The 25,044-nt window shown below is 42.2% G+C and overlaps 1 protein-coding gene across 3 annotated transcripts in view; it reads right to left on the reverse strand.

Annotated features, from left to right (window-relative positions):
• BMPER (BMP binding endothelial regulator) overlaps nucleotides 1–25,044 on the reverse strand; it is a 262,469-nt gene that overhangs the window by 168,516 nt on the left and 68,909 nt on the right. For all 3 annotated transcript variants that reach the window (XM_049714462.1, XM_004269912.3, XM_033428300.2), the window contains exons 5-6: nucleotides 21,466–21,556; nucleotides 17,373–17,455 (exon numbers count right to left, since the gene is read on the reverse strand). In XM_049714462.1, coding sequence (XP_049570419.1) covers nucleotides 17,373–17,455; nucleotides 21,466–21,556 — 174 coding nt within the window. The remainder of the gene's footprint in view (nucleotides 1–17,372; nucleotides 17,456–21,465; nucleotides 21,557–25,044) is intronic.

Raw genomic sequence — 25,044 nt, forward strand, 5'->3', positions numbered from 1 at the left:
TTGGAAGTATAAAAATTATTACATAATAAAAATAAGGCTCAAGAACAAACCTTCGTATAGTTGATTCTTTTTTATGGGGAGAAGACATATCTTGTTAAAGTTTTAGGTTGTTGGTTTTAATCCAAAACTATCTTACCAAACTTCAAACTAACCACAAGACCTTCCTGACTTAGAATTCTAAGTTCTCATTCACCAGACGGCATGTTCTGAGTCCACAAAACCCACTGTGAACCCAGGTGAACTCGAAGTCAAAAAGAGACTCATCGGGCTCCCCTGGTGGAACAGTGGTTAAGAATCCGCCTGTCAATGCAGGAGACATGGGTTCGAGCCCTGGTCTGGGAAGATCCCACATGCCGCGGATCAACTAAGTCCATGCGCCACAACTACTGAGCCTGCGCTCTGGAGCCTGCGAGCCACAACTACTGAGCCCGCGTGCCACAACTACTGAAGCCCGCGTGCCACAACTACTGAAGCCCGTGTGCCTAGAGCCCGTGCTCCGCAACAGGAGAAGCTACCAGAATGAGAAGCCCACGCACCGCGACAAAGAGTAGACCCCGCTCGCCACAACTAGAGAAAGCTTGCGTGCAGCAACGGAGACCCATCGCAGCCAAAAATAAATAAATTAAATAAATTAAAAAAAGAGAGAGACTCATCTCCTAGAAACTTCCACCTTGAGTTTTGACTCTTAAGCTGCTGACAACAATTTTATTTTCTCTCTGGGAACATGTAAGAGAATGGTAAGAGGCCGCTCTATTGTTAGAAAGAATGACAGTGTGAAATATATTTACAGTCATTGCCAATTTTATGTTTGGGGACTGAGAGCAGGATGGCAGAGAGGTAAGAGATGGTGAGAGTTCCTTGCTAACCTCCACATTATGAGTCTCAAATTCCTGAGAGAGTCCCTCTGACACCAGAGACTTCCCTCCTGCTGAGGCCTTCAAAACTTCACCTTCTTGGAGAGAAAACAAGTAAGACAAAAGAAAGTTGTTTGGCTTCTAAATTAGACTGGCCTCTCCTCTGAAGAGCTGGGCAGCCGCTGCATCAGACTCTGACGTCTGCCAGGCTCTCGGCAGCTGGAGGATCATATCACACTGTCTGGCTGCACAAGCCCATGGTAAGCACTGCTCCCCACGTGCATCCTGCCAACAACAGCAACCCCTCTTACCATTCAGCCTTGACCCTGTGCACATGTTCATGATGTTCTCAAGGACTCTGCTAAAACTGAACGGGAGAGGTCTGTTGGGAGGCTTTGTGGATTTGTAAAGACAGAGGAGGTAATCCAACCTGTCCCCATTAAATATTCAAGTCCAGAGTTCCCAAATTTTGAGAATTCCTAAATATCTACTTCCAAAGAAGGAAAAGCATTCAAGAACTAATGGATCTGAATCTGTTCTGACATTCCCACAAGTCACCATTGAAAAGTGATCAGTGCTTGTGTTTGAGGGCACTGGCCAGACTCCCAGTGGGGTCGAGCTGACCTGGACAGCAACACAAGGGCTCATTTATCAGTGGGTCTTCCAAATGCATAAACAATTTGATTGTGTTTTCCAAATTAAGCAAGATAACTCCATAAATCTTGGGCAGGGCAGTAGTCAGAACTTTCACAAATGTTAATCAACTGTCAGTAAATACCGATTAGAATTCTGCATTCTTAGAATGATCAAATGTTTGGTATTGTTCATTCATTCATCCATTCAGCAAATAATTCTTGAGTGCCTACTATGTGCTGAACTCTGTTTTAGGTATTGGGGATACAGCCATGAACAAAACAATGTCCCTGCCCTAATGATGCTTATATTCTACCAGGGCAGGGGGAAGATAGCGAGAAAAGAGAAAGACAGAGGGGAAAAAGCAAGCATATCAGATGGCGATACAAAAGCTATGGAAAAAATAAACAAGGCTGGTTTGAGAAGGAGTGTCAGGTGGCAGAGGGAGTTGGTAGCAAAATAGAGTCACCATTTTAGATAGTATTGATGGGTTATGAAAGACCTCACTAAAGAATGTTTGACATTTGAGCAAAGCCTCGAAGGAGGAAAAGGAGCCAGGCATAGGCATCTGCGGAAGAACAGTCCAGGCAGAGCTTTCTACAAATACAAAAAAGCTGAAGTGAGTGTGTGCCTGGCATGTTCAAGGAATTGCAAGGAGCCCAGTGTGCCTGGAAAGATTTATGTGAGGGAGAGTCTTGGAAGATAAGGTTGGGAGGGAGCTCTGGCTTTCACTCCAAAAAGAAGGGATGCCATTGGAGGATTCAGAGGAGAGGGAGGCAAACCCTTAGAAAGGATTACTCTGACTGGTAATTAACGACTTCACTTTCAGCATTCTTTCTTGACACAATATCCACCGGGCAGACCACACATCGAATGTGAATGTGGCATGTGGTAGTAGTAGGCAGGAGGAAAGGTCCCGTGAATGTGAATGTGGGACATGCTCCCTCCTGACCTGGCAGCACTGATTAGACCTACGATGTCCGACGTGGTAGCCACTAGCCACATGGACTACTGAGTAACTGAAATGTGGTTAACCTGAAACAAGGGGTACTGTAAGTATGAAATACACACCGGACGTTGAAGCCTTCGTATGAAAAAAGAATGTAAAATGGCCCATTAATATTTTTATAATGCTTATATATTTAAATGATAATATTTTGGATACAATGGGTTAAATAAAGTGCAGTATTAAAATCTCTTTACCTGTTTCTTTCTTACTTCTTTTAATGTGGCTACTAGAAAATTAAAATTTTTGCAGTTTTTATTTTTTTATTAAATTGCATATGTGGCTCACATTATACGTCCCTTGGACAGAGCAGGGTTAGAGTGTTACTAGAACAGTGCTTAGACCTTCCCATTATAAAGAAGCAACAGATAAAGGGTGGCAGCTCCTTAAGTGAAGAGAAAGAATGACTCAGACTGCAAAATACTGTCTCCCAATGGACAAAAAGAAAGGCCCTGGAATTTGAAGGCAAAGAGGCAGCTTCCTCATGTAGCCGACTGTGTGAAGGGCAATAATCAGACACGAAGGAGCTACCTGGTAGGTTTCTCCTCAGAAAACCAATCCAGGAAACTAATTTAAAATGTTTAGGTTTGGGACTTCCCTGGCAGTCCAGTGGTTAAGACTTCGCCTTCCAATGCAGGGGGTGTAGGTTCAATCCCTGGTAGGGGAGCTAAGATCCCACATGCCTCAGGGCCAAAAATCCAAAATATAAAACAGAGTCTGTCATACAGAGTGAAGTAAGTCAGAAAGAGAAAGACAAATACAGTATGCTAACACATATATATGGAATTTAAGAAAAAAAAAATGTCATTAAGAACCTAGGGGTAAGACAGGAATAAAGACACAGACCTACTAGAGAACGGACTTGAGGATATGGGGAGGGGGAAGGGTAAGCTGTGACAAAGCGAGAGAGAGGCATGGACATATATACACTACCAAACGTAAGGTAGATAGCTAGTGGGAAGCAGCTGCATATCACAGGGAGATCAGCTCGCCTGGAGGGGTGGGATAGGGAGAGTGGGAGGGTGGGAGGGAGGGAGATGTAAGAGGGAAGAGATATGGGAACATATGTATATGTATAACTGATTCACTTTGTTATAAAGCAGTAACTAACACACCATTGTAAAGCAATTATACTCCAATAAAGATGTAAAAAAAAAGATATAAGAGGAAAATAAAAGTGTACTTTATAAAGTTTTTACACACAAAAAATATATATATATAAAACAGAAGCAATATTGTAACAAATTCAATAAAGACTTTTAAAAAAATGTTTAGGTTTGACATACAAATGACTGTCCTAAATTCAAACAGGTTACCACTGAAAGGACTATAACTAAAAATTACTCCGCCCTGCAGGAAAGGGAAGGCATCTACCAAGTGCTGGTTACTAGGCAGGGCACTTTGCACGAATCATCTCATGAAGTCCTCAAAGCCTGGGACTTCTTTAACTTAAAAAAGAAAAAAATGGGGGTGGGGTGTTTTGGCTCCAAAGCTCCAAGGTTTCTCTGAAATCTTCTATTTCATTTCTACAACAAGAAGCAAGGAACCTGTATCCTTTTTGTTTTGCATTAAACTCTTCATGCATGGAATAGCTTTGTAGGTCCTGTTTTCTAGAGCAAGCGTACTAGAGATGGAGGAAGAAAACATAAGGTTCCTGAGTATATTTTGCCAAGAAGTAATTCCCCATTTTATGAATGAAGAAAGTGAGGTCTAGTGTATTCATTGACGGAGGAGCAGAGCTGAATTAAATCCCTGCCCCACTGACTGCAAAGACCATGCCCTTCCACCAGGGTCCACTGACCAGATCCCAAGTAAGATATACAGAACCCACGGTTGGCCCCTGACTCTATTAATGCTCTGGTCATGGCTACCCGCCCCCATGGCAAACTCAGGCCTCTTCTGTACCAACATTTGGGCAACGCTTGGAATGGGGAAGCAATAAGGGTTAACATGGAGAAGGAAGCAACACCCTCACATCTGCACAGGCCTCGAGGAACAAATGCTGCTGAAAAGGCCAGGGGACACGCTCTCTTCTTAGAGAACCTCAAAACTCTTCCAGAAAACCATCAATCTCCCACTGCCTGGGTTTATACTAATACGGAGGCACGTCAAGCTACTGGAATGACTTTCCATCTCTGAGCTATGAATCTAAGATTGTATAATAATTGCAGACACACTAAGCCCGACCCATTCATCAACGTAAGTGAGGAACCCTGCAGCTGGAGTTCTCTTCCTGACTCTTACTGCCAGCTGAGTTTACCGCCTTACCCTTGCCTTGGGGTGAAAAAGAAAAGATTCCTCTGCTTCTAATCATTGTTCTATAATCAAAACCCGCAAGTCCATTTCAGGAGCAAAGAACTTCATGTGATCCAAAATGGATGAGAGTCTCTTGCTCCTCGTTCTATAGACATTTTGGAGGCACCAGACATGTCTTAATAGTGCAGAGAAGCTTTACGGTCAAAGAGTCAAAAATAGCTTCTCTTCATAGTTTTTTAATAAGTTGTGGCATAGCTAGAATAATAGGTAAAGACTTTTTGCATTTTTTATGTAATTTATAATAATATTAACCATTTAAAAATGTTCATCATTGTGCATTTGTCAAAACTCATAGATAGGTATGCCAAAGGGTGAATTTTACTGTGTATTAATTAAAAATTAATTTTTTAAAGAAGTAAATTTTAAAATGTGGTGATGATAATCTATTAGTATATTAGAAAAAAATAATTTCTATTAACTGGTATTTCAAGTCTGTCCTATAACTTGCTTCCTGGGAAAATAAAGGCCTTTTCTGAGTTGGGTAATTATGAAATTATAGAACTGGGAAGGCTCTAAGAAGTCCTTGTTTTACTTATGGGGAAACTGAGTCTCAGGTTACTGGGGAGATTCCAGGTCACGTAACAAGCCAGTGACAGAAACAGGGCAGCACCCCAGGTCTCCTCACACCAAGACCGGTGGCCTTTGGCCCACAACAATGCCCCCTAGGGGATATAGAACCCATCTGCATGCCTAAAACCACTCAGAACAATATAGTGTAGTAGCAAAAGCAAAACTTTAAAAAAATACCAAAAACTTCATTGCACTTTTCCTAGTGCTTGGTCAAACGATTTTACTTAAAGATAGAAGTTTAGGGTCAACATCCAGTTTGATTATAAACAAAATCTTCCTTCAATATACGAACATTTTTGTGTTGGAAAAAACCCTCTTCCAGCCTGATGTTTTTCTGGCACTTAGCGGGCTGAGTTATTAAAGACAGCTGTGTCCATTGTTTATGAATATTATGGATACTGAAAACCTAATAACAAAACCAAAAATTCTCAGGAGTTCCCTCCCTTTCCTTCTCTTGAACTTGAAACTGAAAAGAAACATATTTCCCACCACTGTCAAGACCAGTCACTCCTGTCACCTACCAATCACATTCCTCAACCCGGATCAGTGAGGAAAAAGCACCCTAGCATCAACACAGCTCCACAACAAAAATGTGTAAGTGTATGAAAAACTCATTTTGTCAAATTAAGGCATGAAAAAAATTAAGATATGGATCAGTATTAATGATGTGGTGAGGGTAATTTTTCATACTCATTTTGAAATTAAAATGTAACTTCTATTATTGAATTTTAGTGCTTAAAGTATAAGCCCAGGATACTCCTTCATAATGAATAACTGATTTTATTGATGTTTGACTACATTATAAATTTACTCTGACCAAAAATGAAACTGGTACCTTTCCCTCCCACTAAAAGAACGTCATGGACAAACTATGGCCTTTCTTTTTATTCACTGTGAGTATAGGGTTTTTTTTTCTTTTGTTTAACTCCAGCAATATTCAGAGGTTTCCAAAGTCCTCGCACAGAACATCTGGAACATAATACTGTTAATCATGATCACATTATCTGATTCTGTTACGTGTATCACGGCGAACAGAAGAAAGGCACTAGAGCAAAAAGAAGCACATAGAATTATGTGATAGATGCGTTTGACACTCGATGTAAGTCCAGGTTGTTTGTACATTTCATGGTGCTCCTTACACAGTAGGTTCACCCTGATCCTGGAAGCCTGTCCCCTTTCCAAAGAGCAAAGTCTGCTTGATATATATTTCCAGCTGGCTCTTCTGAACCACAGCTAGAGAACTTAGGTGGGTTTAGAAAGGATGATTCACTGCTGTGACTCAGTGTAGGCTCAGAGATGGGCTTTAGAAGACAAGGTCGAATGTATGCATTCCCATTCTTCCCCTGTGTGTTTGTGGTCGGGCATCCTCCTATCTTTGGGAGGACCGTGCTGCCTGTGATGTAAATACGTTGCTGCTTACACTAAACAAGTGGTACCATTTAAAATTCCACTCAAAGGGAATGGTGGTAATTGAAGCCATTCACAGGACCACAAAAGCACTGCCACCCTCCAAACTGAACATTCGAATGACATCTAAAAGGTGCCAAAATGTGCAATCAATTCATTCAAAGGATATTTTGTGAATATCTAGCAGTACAGAACTCTGTGACGGTTATTTGAGGAGAGACCAAGCTAGCAATGAAAATGAATTATGCTACTTTACTAAAACAGGCTGCTGTATCGAAATACTGATGGGAATGGAAGAGGGGCAGCTTAAGGAGGACGGGAAATGACAGGGAAAATGGAAGCATGAGGGAAAGGACAAGGGATGGAAGAGTAAAGGGGGTGGGGGGGAACTATGAAGCAGAAACAAGGAAAGGGACAAAGACAGTAGCAGACCCATAGATACCAGTTTTTTTTTTAATTAATTTCTCTAGGTAATAATGGACAAAAAGACGAAAAAGTTCAGGAAATATTCTAAGATACTGTAACACTCACATTTTATTCTATTTTACTGACAAAATGGAATATTTCTTGTACAGAACAAACGTATGGACACTGTGGGGGGAAAGCGGCGGGTTGGTAGGGGTAGTGGGATGAATTGGGAGGTTGGGATTGACATACATACACTAATATGTATAAAATAGATAACCAATAAGAACCTGTTGTATAAAAATAAATAAATAAAATTCAAAAAAAATAGGCTATTCCTTTAACATTCACTAATGTTTCCTTTCTCTTCCTCCTACGCCGCAAAAAGACGCATTCTTAGACTTGCTGTCATCCCGTGAGGCCTTGAGGAGTCAGAGCTCACACCACCCCCATGCCCCAGCCTCTTCACACAGCTACTGTGAAGTCTCCTCACCGGTTCCTTTAAAAATGCTTTGGGTTGGAGTCTCTTCCTCTTTAGCTTTATCATAAATCCTTCACGTCACCATGATCATTGAAAGAAAGTAAGTGAATACTGAATGTACTGTCTTCAAAATAGAAATGAAGACCCAGGTAGGAAGGTACAAAGTTCTAGATCATAGAACTCATTTTCCAGAACATGGATACTCAAATCAGAGAGAGTAAGACTAGTCATTGGGTCAAATATTTACTGTTTCCTACGTGCAAGACACTGTCCTCAAAGATGTGAGGACATGATGCCTGGCCACAAGAAACTGAACATCCAGAACGCAGAAGGAGGACAGGTAGGAAGGGATGGGCGCAAGAGCCCCAGTGGAAGATCAGGACTGGAAAGCAGGAGGGGCCCTCGCACTCTGAGCCAAGAGAGAAAGGGATGCCTGAGAAGACAGAGAGGTGGGAGGCTACAGGGCCACAGGCAGGGAAGAGCCACTGTAGAAACTCAAAGAGTAATTTCCCTTTAGTGTGGAGGCAGGTCCAAGTCACCGTCTCACAACGAAGGAGTCAGAGATAGGAAGAGAGGAGCGTAAGCAAAGAAAAGTCTTGGACCAATTAAACTGAGGAGCTGACAGTGTTGACTCACTTTTTTCTTAGTTAATATGTCTGGATCGAGATTTGAGGAGAAAAGATTGGAAGAAGACATGGGATTTCAGCAAACTCTGTCATTATCCAACGTGCCACATACACACTAAGATCACACTGCACACACGGCACTTTTTTCAGCATTTTTTAAAAACACACCTTAACGTAAACAGCAGAAGGTTATTATCCTTCATACACAGACTGCGATAGAACTTTAACCACTGAACAGAAAAATGAGAAAAACGCACAATTTACAGAAGAAACACAGTTGGCTAATAAACATGAAAGACGCTCAATTTCAGAAGAAAGCGTTAATGAAAACAAGATTCTCAAATGGAAAAACAGTTTTGGTGCAGGAAGATATACACCTACGTACTGCTGGAGAGGACATTAGGACATGACTTATATGAGGTATTTTAGCAACACACACACACACGCATACACCTTAAAATGTTTGTATCCTTGACCCACCAATTATACATCTATGAGTTTAGTCCAAGGAAATAATCAGATAAACAAGGAAAGATTAATTTTCGAAGATGTTTGTTATACTATTCATAATAGCGCAAACTGAAAACAAGGTTCATTTTTAATTCCACAAAAACCATTAAATAAATCATAGTATACTGATGAAATATTATGCAGCTAATAAAAGTTATTTTTCAATGACTTTTGTGTGTGTGTGTGTGTGTGTGTGTGTGTGTGTGAGATACGCAGGCCTCTCACTGTTGTGGCCTCTCCCGTTGCGGAGCACAGGCTCCGGACGCGCAGGCTCAGCAGCCATGGCTCACGAACCCAACCGCTCCGTGGCATGTGGGATCTTCCTGGACAGGGGCACGAACCCGTGTCCCCTGTATCGGCAGGCGGACTCTCAACCACTGCGCCACCAGGGAAGCCCTCAATGACTTTTTAATGAAACAGAGATATGTTCACAATATGTTAAATGAAAATAACCAGAATGCAAAACTGCATACAGAAGGTGATCCTACCTAGTTATATTACTATATGTAAATATGGAAAAAAAAAGGGTTGGAAGGAAATATATCAAATCATATTAACAGTGGTTTCCTTTGAGTTGTACAATTATTTCTATTTTTCAATACACTTGGACTTTTTATAATATCATATAGCATATAGTTGGCACATTATCACATACTGGGCACACACACAAAAAATGTTACAGGATGGTTTGATTTGGGCTTATTTTTAATAAATACACCCAAGTCAATAGATTGTAATTGTCTGGAAAGAAAAAGTGAAATCCCCTTCATCTTTGAGCACTCAATACCTAATACACTATCTAACACACAGCAGACACTCAATCACTGTTAAATTAAAAAATAACTGGCTGGCTCTGAAGACAAGTGATGGATGAAAAGATGGAAGAATGAATGGTTGGAAAGTTCTTCAGTCTTTAGTAAAATCGGTATTTTTCCTGGGACTTTTAGGAGATGAAAGGGGTTCATCATGTGACAGACCTTGGAGAGTAAAAGCAAGAGGAAAAAATTCCAAGGAATGATCTTTGCAAAGATACGATGAGATGAGATTTAATCCATGGAGCTTGTTTTTCTACCAACTCTCAATACCCATTCCAAACTTCACTCAAATTTCTAAATGTATCTGCTTCTTAGATGGACAGGAGAAAGCAACTGCTCAAAAGCAATTACACAGTTGCCCCTCTATTCTACTAGGAGGATGAATTTACATTCACAGAACTACTGAAGCTCATGTCTAGCTGAACCCAATTCCTCTATATAATCTCCAAAGAGATTGATGCTTCAACTCCATCAGTGACTATTACAAGGAATAGACAGGCCCCACCAGATTAACATTTATTTCTATCCACCTTTGGAAGCGGAAGCACTGAGCATGGCTCTATCCCAGCAACTATCACATTCTCTTTGTACAGTCATAATTTCTTGGCAAAGAGATGCACACTATAGATCACAGTGTCTCCATTCTCCAACTGGTGTGAGGGTAACAGATACGTGTTCATCATTCACTCTGCCATCATTGTCACATATACTTAGGCTGAAGGCCCAAGGCTGGAATCTGGTATGGGTTTAAACTTGCTGAGACTTGTGAACTTCAGAGAAAGGAAATGTAATTCACATTTGCATTGTATTAATATCCCTTGCACCAAAATTGGAGTTCTTTGTAGATGCTCACATCACCATTATTACTCCCTCGAAATATCTGGTTGCTCTTCATTCCATAGATTCAAATGGCATGCCCCACTTTCAAATGTCTACAAACAACCATACATAGTATCTCAAAATGATACTGGTTGGTGGCAGGGGGAGGGTAGATGGGATAGGAATGACATGTGACTTTATACTCAGGCAGTTCAGGATTTCAATTCTTATTAACTTTTTGACCTCAGGCAAGCTATTAAAATTCTCAAATCTCAGTTTCTTCGTCAAAAAAAAAAAAAAATGGGGCTAACGCCACCTAGGTTACAGGACAATCTTGAAAATTAACATTAAAGCACTGTATGTATCTGGCACAGAGTATACACTCAGTAAAAGCAGCTACTATTATCAGTTAATTCCTCTATAAATAAATCATTTGTTGATCTCTTTTCAAACTGTGTGTTTTCCTATATATGCTCAAATGTCATACATGAAATTTCCTTTCCAACTTTTTCCCTATTAGGCTCATTTTTCAGATGGTGGCTCCCTATGCAGAAAAATAACTTTACAGGATGCTTCAACTATAAACTATATAAAGAAATAAGCATAAGGAACCTTAGAAGCCACAAAAAATAAAGATATATATGGGGATTAAAATTCAGGGTTTGGCCTGAAAATACATGAGACAGGGCTGAAACGGGATTTAAAATATACAACAGTTATTCCCAATATTTTTAACATCAAAAAGTTAAGCCTCCTGTTGATTTCAGAAACTTACTGAAAGTACTCAACTAGTAACACAGATAACTCAACCAGACTCATGAAGGCTTTAGGACAAGCCTTGAAGCTCCCACCTCGTTAGTTTCCACCAATTCTAAACTAGTATATCATGAAAATTGCCCAATCCAAATCAAGTCCTTACATTAAAAACTCACCTTAATCCAGACCCCCACAAAGAACCTCACAAATATCCTACCTTTGTCCTCTTCCTTCCAAGATATTATTTTAAGGCTCCACCAAGGTAATCATCGATGACCACAGTAAGCAATAAAGTCAGCTTTGCCTTCTTTTGGTGCTATGTTCAAGAAGCAAGAATTTGACACCCCTATAACAAACAGCTGTACATTTATGGAGTCACCCTGAAGGGAATGGCATTGCAGTAGACCCTCCAATAGAAGGCTGACAGAGAAATCACAATTGCTCAGATTCATCCTAACATAAAACCCCAAGGTTCCGGACCTCATGGTCTAACCAAACACCGTCAGAGCACCAGCCACTTCTCTAATCAAGTTGGAGATCCCTCCTAGTGGCCAAGTGCTATCCAGCCCTTAAGTAAAAGCCCTTTTTTTTTTTTTCAATTGACTGTTCAAAACCAAGACCTTTTTGTCCTCAGAGTGATGGTACAACCACAGTGCAAAATGGAACACTGCAGCAATTACATCAATATTTCAGACTAGTTTTGGAAACTACTCTGAAGGTTTTTGGCCCACACTGCTTAGAAAAACTGCCCACATTGATCTAATTCACTGGATAATTGCTCAGTTCTCCAATTTATTGCCCGGATGTGGCCAAATTTCTCCCCATGGACAGGGAAGATATAATGACAGTCTATCACTAAAATGCGCCAAATTGCACAAATTACCGAAAGTAAGGCAGAGGCCGTGTGAGAGGATTCAGGCATGGAGGGTCCCAAGTTCCCATGTCAGAGGAGCAGCGGTGTGGCTGGTAACATGTAACTTGGATTGCCCCGGCATTATGTGACCACAGAAATGACGAGCTGTCCCACTGTGTCCTATTACAGGGAAGCTGGACAGACTGGAGCAGGGAGAGGTAGGACACATCTCCCCATATTTCAGGGCAAGGTCAACTCTGAGAGTAGAGAATTACAGTCTCTTTTCAAAGCTCGGCCACAGCGAGTGGCCCCCGTCACTGGCAGGTGCTTCCGGCCACTGCATCCTCCTGCTGCCATGAGGAGTGTGAATCTTTGAGGCTTAGACAACACTTTTCAAACAAGACATCCTCAGGGAAGTCATCCACATTCCGTTCAAAGCAATTTATATTAAGTACTACAGCGGCTGAACATAAACCCATCTTCCCTTCAGAAATAGAAAAGACGAAATGTGCAGGGGGGAGATATCGCAGCAGAGGGGAGAGAGAGGCAGTGGGGAAAGAAAGGGAAATCAAAGTCAGCATTCATTCGTTCCTGAATTCAGCAATTATTATGAAGATCCATTAGGCACCAAGCACTGAAGATACAAAAGTTACCATTTTACCCTCACAGAGTTAAATAAAATCATCACACACACATATACGTAATTACAAATCATTTTAAATGTTTAGGAAGTAAAGTATGGGTTGCTCTAAAGGGTTTAGCAACGGGACCTGATCTGGTCTTGGGGGCCAGAACAAGCTTCTGGAAAGATGGAATGTTTGAGCTTCCAAGTGCAGGATGAGCGGGCGTTACCTAGGTATGCGGCACCAGACGATGGAGCAAAAAGGAGAGAAGAAAGAAAAAGCGGTCTAGGTAAAGGCCATGAGATATTAGACCAGGGCTCCTCAAACTTTATTTGTTAAAGGAATCTTCTAGAAATCTCCCTAAACTGTAGATTTCAATTCTGGGTCTGGGGTAGGGCCCAAGCTTCTGCATTTCCAACAAGCTCTCTGGTGAGGCCAACACTGCTGGTTGGGTGCACGCTTTGTGTAGCAAGGATCCGGAAGATCTGCCCAGAGGCCAGAGCAGAGAGAACGAGGGAGGGTCAGTGATGAGGCCAGAGAGTTTGGCAGAGGTCGGGACCACACCAGGCTGTGCAGAGCATCTTAAGGAATCTGGTCTAAGAGGAATGGGAACCATGAAGATCTGCATTTCCTTTGTTCTCTCCAAGTGACCTTGCTAGGAGTTTCATTTTCCCTGGGAGACAGCACTTTGCAGTATCTAAAGTATATGTGAGAGCAAAGGTGTTTATGGACTTCAGGGGTTCTAAGAGCCAATAAAGTACAGCTTCTTCATCACAGACAGCCCATTAACATGCCATGTTTATTAGTAAAAATCCTCAGAACTGAATAAGCCTTTGTCAGCAAAAGTGATCTTGGCCGGTTAATTTGGCTGGTTTTGCAGACTGAGGACTTGGCACTCTTTTTAGAGTGTCCTATGCCTCTGTGGGCTTCCCTGCCTTCAGTAAGCGATTTCCAAGGATGTGGAGCCCACAGGGTTCTTAAAATAGTTTGGTAAAAGAGAACACAAACACCTCTCGTTGGCACTTTGGTCTTTAGCCTTACAAGCCTGAAGACATTGGCTTTTCCAGAAACGTCTGTGCCAACTGCCACCAGCCTGTTCCCTGAAAATTTGATGAACAAAGGCACAGAGAACTGTTTGCTGTTCAGTTAGGCAGGTCATACAAGCGCAAGCTTAAACGAGGTAGAAGCAGCCGAGTGCTTTTAACCAATTGCTCGATATACTTTATAAACTCTTCTTTGCTTCTGCCATAGGAAAAAGCATCTTCTTTCGTTTTTAAAATGAACACAGGACTCATTCACACTGAACACATGACATGAGGAATGCACTCTGCTATGACTCAGACACCTCTAAGGAACAGCTAAAGGAACTCAAGTGTTCGCCACCCTGATTAGTACCAGCTCTACGGAGAATTCATTCTCTTGACTCTGTCATTATTTATAATAGGTAAATGGGGATGATACAGTTTGACAAGTGATAGTGAAGCACCGCATTTTCTATGTGAATTATGATGTTACTCTCACCTAAGACTCAGAGAAGCTCTGCTTCTGTAACGGGTAAGAGCGAGTGGTTGTGAAATCCTCTCCAGATAATCTCCAAACATTAGCATGTTCTGAACTGCCTGGAATGCTGTATATACTACCCTGACCTAAAGCAAGGATGTAAAATCATGTGTAAGGCATTTGTTCCATCATCCAAGGAATCCATCTCAATCAGATGAAGTGTCTTTCTGGTGGTCTGCCTGTGTCACCGCATCCCAAAAACATGGGTAGACAGATTTTCACAAATTTAGAGAGTGTAACAAAGGGGGCTAGAGGTACAATACAATTTTCATGGTGTATATAATATCTACTTGAGAGGGGGTTACCTTGAAGAGTTGGCAGTTCATCCATCAGAGGTGGGTAATATACACTAGAGATGCTTTACACATCATGACTCCATGGGGTATGCTCCAAGGCAAACAGTAACCTAATGAGAATGGACTATCTATCTAACAGTAACTATTCTCCCAGGCAAGAAGGGCAAGAAGGAGCTGGCCAGCTTTAAAGGGCAGAATTGTCACAGTTTGGAAGGAAAGAGATTACTGGCTTTAGGGTACTCCATCACAAGACAGAGATACGAAAGCAAGAGAAGAGTGCTAGCTAGCATTGCTGAGCGCCCACAGTGCTGAGCACAGAGGTGAGCAGATGAGTGTAAGAAGACGTGCCTCCCTCCCTGATGGAGTACACAGTCTAACACAGAACAGGAAAATAATCCAGTAGCCGTGCTACAATGGGGCAAGTGCTCACCTGGAAGTGTGTGTGTGCGTGTGTGCTGCGTGTGCATGTGAGGGAAAGATGGCACGTAAGCCAGCCAGTGAGAGCCATGAGCCTCAGGAATACAAATGAGAAAACAGTTGCTGCTTCTGCCTGGAGGGATGGGGTGGTCAGGGAGTTACTATGGGTGGTGATAACTGACTTTGAAAGGCCAAGCACTGACCAGGTGAAGGAGGAAAGGGGATTCCAGACAGGGGCAGTGGCATGAGCAAAGAAGAGGAGGCATAAGAAAGTAATGGGTTCAGGGAAAAGCTAGTGATCCAGTGTTCTACAGACGTGCGTATACCTAAACGGGTACATGTATGTACCTATACACATTCATATTCAGAGATATAAAAATACTGATGTCTGTGTATGTACCTATACACATTCATATTCAGAGATATAAAAATACTGGTGTCCGTGTTTGTGTGCACATATATGTACACATATACATACACATATATGTTGTAGCCCACTGTTGCTACCCACCCACCTCCTCACACTCTCACGCACTCCAAGCCTCACAGGGCCAGAGCCAGACCGCACATTTGCAATATTGCCTTCTAAACAAACATCTGCCCCGTTGCCACTCTCAGGACAGGGCCATTTGCTGCTAAAACATTATCTCTTTTATGAGTGTACTACATCAAAAGATCGCAAAATAAAAGCATATTAAAAACCAATTTATATTAATAACAAGCTGCAAAAAAGAAAGCTTAGGCCTCAAATTTTTGTATTCACAAAAAGAAAAACTGCTCTTATGACCCTCCCGATACCCAAGCCAACTCGCAAATGTCCTGTCCCCAAGCAAGAGCTCCACAGTCCCTTCTCCCTGTGCTAGTAACTCACAGACTGACGTCAGGGACACAGTCAACACCATTAGCTGCCCCTTACGTGCTGATGGTGGCAACGTGGAGAACTAGAAAGAATAGAGGATTAGGAATATAGGAATGTAGGAGATTAGAATATAGGGATATAGAAAATAATGTAGAATATAGGTCTGGAGGAACTCACGAAGCAGGAAAGCTTGGGCAAGCAACCACACCTTTGGATTTTTCTTTCTTCAGTTGAAAATGAAAGCAGGACTTGCAGGGGCCTGAACTTGGCCCTCCAGTGTGTTTCGATCAGCGCGCAGTGTGTTTAAAAACACACGGAATCTGAATACCTTGAGTGCATTTGAGTATGTGACTATAGATAGATACAGATATAGATATAAATATCCTCTCTCTCTTTCCCTCTCTCCTTCCCTCCCCTCCTTGCTTTCTTCCTTCCCCTTGCAAAAACCATCACCCTTGGTCATGTTTACTTTAATGTGGACCCTCTAGGTTGTGTATGCATATGTGCTATAGGATGGGGGAAATATTTTGGAAAAGACATGTAGAGAAATGACAAATACTATGATTTATGATGATCCACATATGATTCTGCTTTGGTGAAATTAGGATGCTGAAGTTCCCTATGTATTTTTTTAATATTCTGAGATGAGTACTGTATGTTCTTTATTACAAAAGATTAAAAGCTTAAAAAATATATGGTTGTACTAACTCCCTACTGTAAATAGCTTGGAGCAGCAGTTTAAGACTAGATTCCCTATCATCACCGTCATCACCATCACCACCAATGAGTTTACTCCAAATTTAAAAGACGTTAATAGAAAAGATCTCTTTAAAATTATAAAATTAAAATTATTACCCCAAATTCCTTTTTGCATTCCCAAGCACTCTGAAGATATCCTTAGCATATGAATTACAAATCAACAATGCCTAGAAAGGCAAGTCTCTAGTTTTGTCTCACTAATCCCTTCTCCGCCCTGAATCCATGGTTTAGAGGCATTTCCTCCCGTCCGTCCCCCTCAACATAATTGACCAATCCTCAGATCAGCTTCTCTCCGAAGCAAGCTGCATTTCTCTCCATCTGCTTCCCATTTGACTGCACTAAAGAACTCAACAGCTGCCTAAGCAAGAAGCTTCTCGGGCCCAAAGAACAGAGAATCCGTGTCTTCCCAAAAAAGAATATAGGTGGAGGGAATCAGCCTCTCTCCCTCACTCTTTAGACCAGTGGCTGTCAATCAGTCTTCCAAGACACACATGACAATGTCGGCAGACATTGTTGCTTGTCCCAACTGAGGGGAGGAGTGCTCCTAAACTCCAATGGTACAGGCCAGGGATGCTGCTAAACATCCTACAATTCGCAGGGCAGCTGACACCACAAAGAACTACCCAGCCCAGAAAGTTAACACCGCCAAGGCTGAGAACCCCGCCTTAGAGTGATGAGCCTTTCCCTTGGTTCCACATCAGGAGGGAGAGGAGGAGAGACCATAAGGAGACCTAGGGCTGCTCTTGGTGAGTCCCAGCCACAATTAACCAGAAGGAACGCCCTTGGAACATCCAGGGCAGTACTTACAACACAGGAACACTTCATACATTTGTCTCCTTCTGGCTGAAATTCCTCCCCTTCTCGGTACTGCACCCCCTCAAACACACAGCCTAGAAAGCAAAGAAGAATTTCGATTTAGGGCAGCACCTTGAATCAGCTTGACGCTATCCTTCTATCCACTGCACATCCATCCCCACCTTCACCCCCGCCTAGCACAGTGTCCTCTTCAACCAGAGAACAAGAATGCTTCATGGTAAAATGATAGACAGATAGGTAGATAGATAGATATAATATAGATATAAAATTATATATATATATATATATATATATATATATATATGGAATACCAAAGATTGACATGGGTCCAGAAACCCGAAGATACTAGAAAGCAAGTAAGACGTTGGAAGCCAGGTCAGCCTAAGCAGCATCAGTGCAGGGTTCTGAGCCCTGCAGAGCCTGAGGAGCTCACCAGGACTACCCTAACCACAGCCAGGGAACCAAATCCCACAGGGGTAAGAAGAGGCAAAGAGAAGGTCAAGCAACAGAAGTCATGGAGCAAATGACACGAAGTCAAGGAGCAAATGACACGAAGAGCTGCCACTTGGAGCGGCAGAAGTGCCCCCAGCCTCTATCAGACCCTTCACACCCCTGATCTCACTCCATCTTCAGTGAGCCTACAAAGCACAAACTCTTATCACTGTCCCCACAGATGAGGAAAACGTGGCCTAGAGAGAGAAAGCAACTCACTCAGCTGGGCAGGTGGCAGAGCTGGGATGTGAACTCAGCTCTGACCCACTGGCCGTACCATACAGAGGGGCAGGCACCAAGAGAAGAAAGGACAGAGGCAAGGCTGGAGGTGCCACACAGGTTCTCAGCCCCACCCTACGTGCTGCTAAAGGGCCTAAGATGCCCCCACTAAGCTTGGCTAAATATAGGATCAAAAGCCCAGGAGGTGCCTCCTATTCAGAAAGACGACCAGGTCCCTGCTGTATTCTCAAGTGATCTCACAGGCGACTGGAAGCACAGGCTGGCCAGCAACCCTGTGTCACATGGGCCACGGGAGGACCGTCAGCTAATGGCAAATCCACTTCCCTCAGGACTGTCATCACGAGGTACTTTGCCAGAATAGCTGAGGTCACTTTCCACATAGCAGACAGTGCTGGAAGCAGCACTTCCAATGGGTGAAACTCAGCAAAAGGGGCTCTTGTGAAAGACTGACTCATGTCCCTGAGAGTAGGTGTTCAAGGCCTGTCCAATGAAGTCATCAACAGAACCCACCAAACTCTCAAAGCAGCTGGTTCCTGACAAAGGGAACATCTGAACATATGAGCATTGCCCATAACCACCCGACCTGGCCACTAGACGTATTCATTTTAAAGCTAGATATGGAGCCCTTTGTTCAACTGAAAGACACGGGGACAAATGCTACTGAAGCTGAATGGCTGAGTGAACTGTGGCTTTAAGGTCTTTCTGATGCCCACACCCAGAGCCAGTCAGTCATCAGCTACCTCCTGCTATTCCCTTTGATGCAGGGAGACTTGCTAAGCTTGGGACCCTCCCAGTGGCTCTATCTCAGCACCATTAATAATGGCAGGTGCCCAGTCGTCTCTTTTCAGAGGACACTTCCAACAAAGGGTCTCCAATGCTTTCATATATGTTTGCACCACTGGTTCTGTCATACGGATTGCCAGACAGGTTAACTGCACAATCTACATTTGACAATTTAAATAAGGAAATTTTAAATGAAAATTGCACGCAAACTGTTCCCATCACGACCCAACCTCCTTGAGCAAAGAGTCAGATGAAAAGGAAGGAGCAGACAACCAAAAATGCCCTGAAATCTGTTTCAGGAAGAAACTGACCACAAGCTGTATGTGTTTGTCATTATGTGGAATACCATTCCATCATCAATGACAGATGCCAGTCCTTCTGAATTACAAGGATAATACCCCAAGGCTTCACTTAACTGTCCCTATCTAGACTTGGCTGAGGGCTCCTTCCCAAGACACAGCATAATGCATTCTGGATGTGGCCTCTTCTGAGTCTTCTGATTTGCATCCCAAAAGTTGGCCTTTGAAATTAAGGAGAGAGAGTAAAGTTGATTCTTGACCCCATAACCAAGGGCACAGCGCCTGCCCAGGTGTCAGGGGGCTGGTGTATAGCACTGGCAAGCTAACTTTTAAAGATCTGCCTCCTAGGGCATCTGGACCCAAGTTGAAAAATTATCACAGTGTGGGGATAGGGGGAGGTAGTGCAGTATGGGGCCCAAGAAAGAAAAGGGGCCAGACCCCAAGCCCACCTTTAGCCCTTACTCACTCCTGGGCATTCGGCAGGTACTTATACTCACTGAGTCAAATTTCTTCCTGGATGAACTACAGACAGTACTTCATCCCTCACTGGGATGGTGGTGGGGACTTAGCATTATAATATACGCAATCACGGAGCTCAGCCTTTCCTTCCTCGGAACGCAACTCAAAAACAAAGTGAGAGAAGCAACTGCTCAAATATGATAACTTCAACTGCTGAAATAAATTCACTCTGCTGTTTATATACGCACACTTTCAAAGGCAGACTAAAAATATGACTATCTCCTAAGTGAGAAGGAATATTATATATGCCAAGTTGATTCTATATCAATAAAGCAACAGTCTACTCAACAGAACTGAATTAATACTTAAGAGCTTCGATACCTTTTAAATCTCTATGGAATATAAAATTTGCTCTGTTATCAATCTCAAGCTTGGCTGTGTACAGAAATTTTCTGGGAGGCCTGAGTGTCGCCCTCAGAGATTCTGATGGAATTGGTCTGGGAGGCAGCCTGGGTATCAAGATTTATTTTTTAAATCTTCCCAGGTGATTTTCATGTGCAGACTAGAGTATCAGTGAGCTAACATAATAAAGATCCCTTAGGCATTTTAGAGGATGGTTACATGATGTAAAGCATTCAGTGCATTCAGAGGGGAAAAGTACTCAAGCAAACTGTGTGTGATAGATACAAAATAAGTGAATTATGGAAAGAATTATTTTACTTTCAACTGGTTTCTGGCCTTCACATAAGCTTATCCAATAATACAAGCTTCACAGAAATCCCAGTGTGAAAAGGAAGTTTGGCTCAATAAAGACTGTCCAGGGAACTCAGAAAGGTTAGAAGTAGTGGAGAGAGACTGTCCTTATTGTCATTCAAAGATGAGGGAAGGCTGGACTCTGGAAGGGCCCCGGTCTGCGCACATGGCAGAGTGTGTGGAGGGGAAGAGACCAAGAGCTTATCTTCACAAAGCATCCCATGGCGATGCCTTCACCAATTCCCGGGGAGGTTCGCAGTACAGAAGGCCCTTTGGAGATCAACTTCAAAAGCAAAGAGAAGTAGTTGTGAGTATGGCCTCCAGTGAGGAAAAGCACTCAGAGTAAAACCCAAAATGCAGAACATCTGTCGCAGAGCATGGGCCAGAGGCTTAAGGGATCAGAAAAAAATCTCTCACCTCAAAATCCCCAGGCTGGTACCTAAGGGCAAGAGAAGATGCAGGCGGCCTTTGTAATCCTGTGCAGAAAAGTAAGAGGAAACACCCCACCCACTGGAAAGGAAAGATCCCTTTGCTGTCAGCTAGGCCGTGGGACCCTCTAAAAAGACAGTGGGTCCCACTCACTGCGCCACGCCGAAAACTGAGACCAGCAAAGCCCTAACTAAATCATCTTAGGGACACAGCTCTCGGTGTTCAGAAAACATCTGGTCGCCTCATCACCAAGGCGAGCTCTGGCCAAGGTATTGCAATATGAAGCAGTAAAAAGACATTTCTGGAAGTAAGCGAAAGCCACAGCCTTTCCTTCCAAAATAAGCGTTACCTGTGGCCCTGTGGAGTGGAAAGCAGGCCTCCGGAGCCTGAGGCATCCTTGCCAAGACCTACAGCACGTTGCAGTCATCCCGGACACGCCAGAGTCCAACCGGACACTTCTAAGAAAAGGAGTTTGCTCTCCTAACCCATTAGGTACACAGACGTAAAGTGAGAAAAATTCCAGGCAGGAGTGGGGAAAATCATGCATTCCTGTGAGAACCCAGAGGGATTTCAACAGTGTTGTACTGTACCAGGGAGCCTCGCCGCCTTCCCCTTCCTGAGAATGTTACCTGGACAAGTGGGGCAGCACTTTCCCAGATGCTTGGAAGGGTTTTTACAATGAACGACACATCGCACCTCAGACTCTGTGACAACGCCTTCCTGAAAAACAGAACACCGCAAGGAAAGTCAGAATTCCCACTGAGGACTTACTTTTGGAAAGTAATCAACTTAGTAGGAGAAGAATTCAAACACAAAAAGTGCAAAGGTGGGATGGGTGTCAGGTGCAGAGATATATGGCACAAATGAAGTCTGATGGCCCCAGCTCGCCCCATCTCAAAGTGCAAATCCTGTACCTGTTCTATTCCCTGTCCTAGTTCTTTCTCTTTGACTCTAATTTTCCTTTCTTTCTTCCTCCCTCCCTCCCTATCTCTCTCTTTCCTCCTTCCTTTCTTTCTTCCTTCCTTTCTTTCTTTCTTTTCTTTCTCTTTCTGTCTTTCTTTCTTTCTTCCTTCCTTCTTTCCTTCAGTCCTTCCTTTCTTTCTTCTAAATCTAGTATTTAAAACCTCCATGCTGTCAGTCAGTAGCTAACAGAGTCTAGCTGTTCATTCACAATTGTTTTAAGTTTTCAAGTTTTCACTGACTATATTTTCTGTAATTGTTATTGTACTTTAAGCCATTAATTATAAGGCACAGAGTACAAACATAATATTCCAGACTGGCATCTGGAGACCTAAATCCTCACCACCCTTCCAGGAATAACTAGACACCAGCTCTGCAATCTTAGAAATTTCTCTGGGCCTCGCAGACAGTGTGGCTGTCAGTCATCAGATGAAGAGATTAGATAAAACTATTTTAACGTTCATATTATGTTCTGTCAAAATAAACACTTTTGGTCTTAATAATGAAATCAAGGGACTCATTTGCAAACTGATCTTGGGACTCTAGTATTTTAATGTCGATTAAAACATTTTTTTAATTAATTTTCAGAGTTGGTCTTTGAGGGATTTTTCTCTATATTCTCTACCCATTTTATAAAATGGATTTGTATGTTTGTTTGTTTGTTTAATTTTGTTTTCAGGGGAGTGGTAACGAAAGCTAAAAAACTATGTAACAATTTGACAACTAGATAATTTTCTTCATCGTTTCTGCTACCATATCATCTCAATCCAACAAGGAAGGTTATACCCTAACTGCCTTCATATCTGTCAGACCTGAGGCTTCCACTACCAGGGGAATTTATTGTGGTCTATATCACATTTGTGAAGGAAAAAAATGCCAAAATACCAGCAACATACAACATCAAAAAAGGAACTGGGCTTTAGTTATGTAACTGAAGCAATGCAAAAAGCCCAGGATCAATTTCCCTTTAGTATCTGCAATCCAGATGGAGGATTCAGGTTACTTCCCAGCATGAATTTCCTGTCTCTGATCTTCAAATTTTCCTCTTCCAGTAAGACACTAAAAGTGGAAAATAAAGGTAAATTTTCCACCATCAGAACTCCTTCAGTACGAAGACATAAGAAATAAGTTGGATTTCAACTCAAATGGAAATAAACCAGATCATTAGACTAGCTGTTATCTGTCTGGTATCTAGTTGTACCCAGTACTTGTAGGCTCAGCCAGAAGTGTTTTAAATGACAGTGTTGCTTATTCTTACGACCACCCTATGAGGTAGTACTATCTCATTTTATGGGTGATGAAAATGTGGTCTAGAGAGGTTAAGTAACAAGTTATGTGAATGGCAATGCCCATATTTTACTCACTACACTATACGCTCTCTTCTGTTACTGATTCTACACCCTGAGAAGAGAAGATCTTGGAGAGAGAGGTTGCAATTGTGTCACTGTGCAGAGGAGGATCTTAAAGGAAGACTTCCCTGACGGGTACCAGTAAATGGTCATTTCCTGCATTGAGATGAAGTCTCCTTCCCTAAAGAAGGAAGAAAGTAAGCAAGAGTGGGAAGGTACCAGCTGAGCAGAGGAGCAGCTTTTTGTAACTACCTTAACAGAAGTTTGCTTTTATGGTTATTGAGTGAAATAATATTTTGAAACTAGCTAACAGGGCGTAGGCAAAGTATTATAAAAGGAAAAAAATTAAAAGGCAAAGTTCATTCCTGGTAGCTAACGTCCCCTTTCTGAACTCCAGTCTATAGTTCAGCATTTCCTCACTCCCAGGGATGTTGGTCTTTAAGATCTCTTCCAGTAATAATTCGATATTCCTGCATCATTCTCTCTGGCCGCTGGTGAATGGCTAGTGACCAAAGTCGATATTCACAATTGATGAAGCCTTGATGTGTTATTCAGTCAACAGAATATTCCCTCCCAGATAATAGTTTCCATTTAATTTTTTTTTTTTTTTTTTGCTGTGCGCGGGCCTCTCACTGTTGTGGCCTCTCCCGTTGTGGAGCACAGGCTCCGGACGCACAAGCTCAGCGGCCATGGCTCACGGGCCCAGCCGCTCCGCGGCATGTGGGATCTTCCCGGACCGGGGCACGAACCCGTGTCCCCTGCATCGGCAGGCGGACTCTCAACCACTGCGCCACCAGGGAAGCCCAATAGTTTCCATTTAATTTAAACAAAGCCTTCATCCAAAGGCAGCAAAATTCACCACTGGTCCATGCAACTGGAAGACTGTCAAGACTTCTGACTACTGTATAAAAATGTTACACTACACTCCAAAAGGCATGCAATCATCTTGTTTGAAAGACAGTGTAACCATGGCTTTCGGAGTGTCCCTCTCAAAGATTGGAAATCACGTCGGTCAAGAAGCAGGGTGGGGATGGGGTGATGCAAATTTCAGAATGAATGTGGGCTTTTCATGTTATTAAAAGTCATTGCTGTCATTATTTTGTTCCATAAAGCTGATTGCATGTATAACTCAGGGTAAAAATTCAACAAATATTTATTGAGTCAATTAATCTATTATTCATATCTGTTCTAACTACTGCTTATTTTCATAAATAATTTAGATTACTACATAAATAAACTGAACATTTAACTGAACAAGTAACTGAAGATCTTACGAGTGAACATGCCCACTGTGGGCTTATGCAAAGAACATGATTACATAAAATTTAGATTTCAATAAACTAAATGTCAATATACTTGTGATAAGATCAGAGAGAAATATGCGTTATTATACTAACCTTGGTTCTCCTTTAAATGCAAAAGTATACCCTTGAACAGTGAAATGAGACTGGGGGAAAATGATTTAACAGTATCTTCTCTACAGAGAAAAATTTTAAAATTATGTCAAAATTAGATGATCATTTTTTTAACAGAGTATTTCTTTAAAGAAAAGGAATTAGACAATTTCAATTCTTCATCTCTCCTTTGGTTTATCTTGCCTGTTTAAGACCTGTAATGATTAGAGCCACAGGGAAACAGTTCTCTTTTCAGAGTTCAGCAAGCACCAGGCACAGTGGGCTCCCTAGGATCCAAACTGGTGGTTCTTAAATTTGTTGCGTTGAAATCATTGAGGTTACAATGTACTAATTGCTTTGATTTAACGCAGACTGGCTCCTGCTCAAAATGTTTCTAAATCAAAAAAAGGGAAACATATATCCTCTAACAATACCTCTTTCTGCTAATAAGAATTCGTGTTTTGCAAAGCTGACTCACAGGAAGACATGAATTTTCCCCAAGGAC

This window comes from Orcinus orca, chromosome 9 (genome assembly GCF_937001465.1).
Source record: "Orcinus orca chromosome 9, mOrcOrc1.1, whole genome shotgun sequence".
Lineage (NCBI taxonomy): Eukaryota > Metazoa > Chordata > Mammalia > Artiodactyla > Delphinidae > Orcinus > Orcinus orca.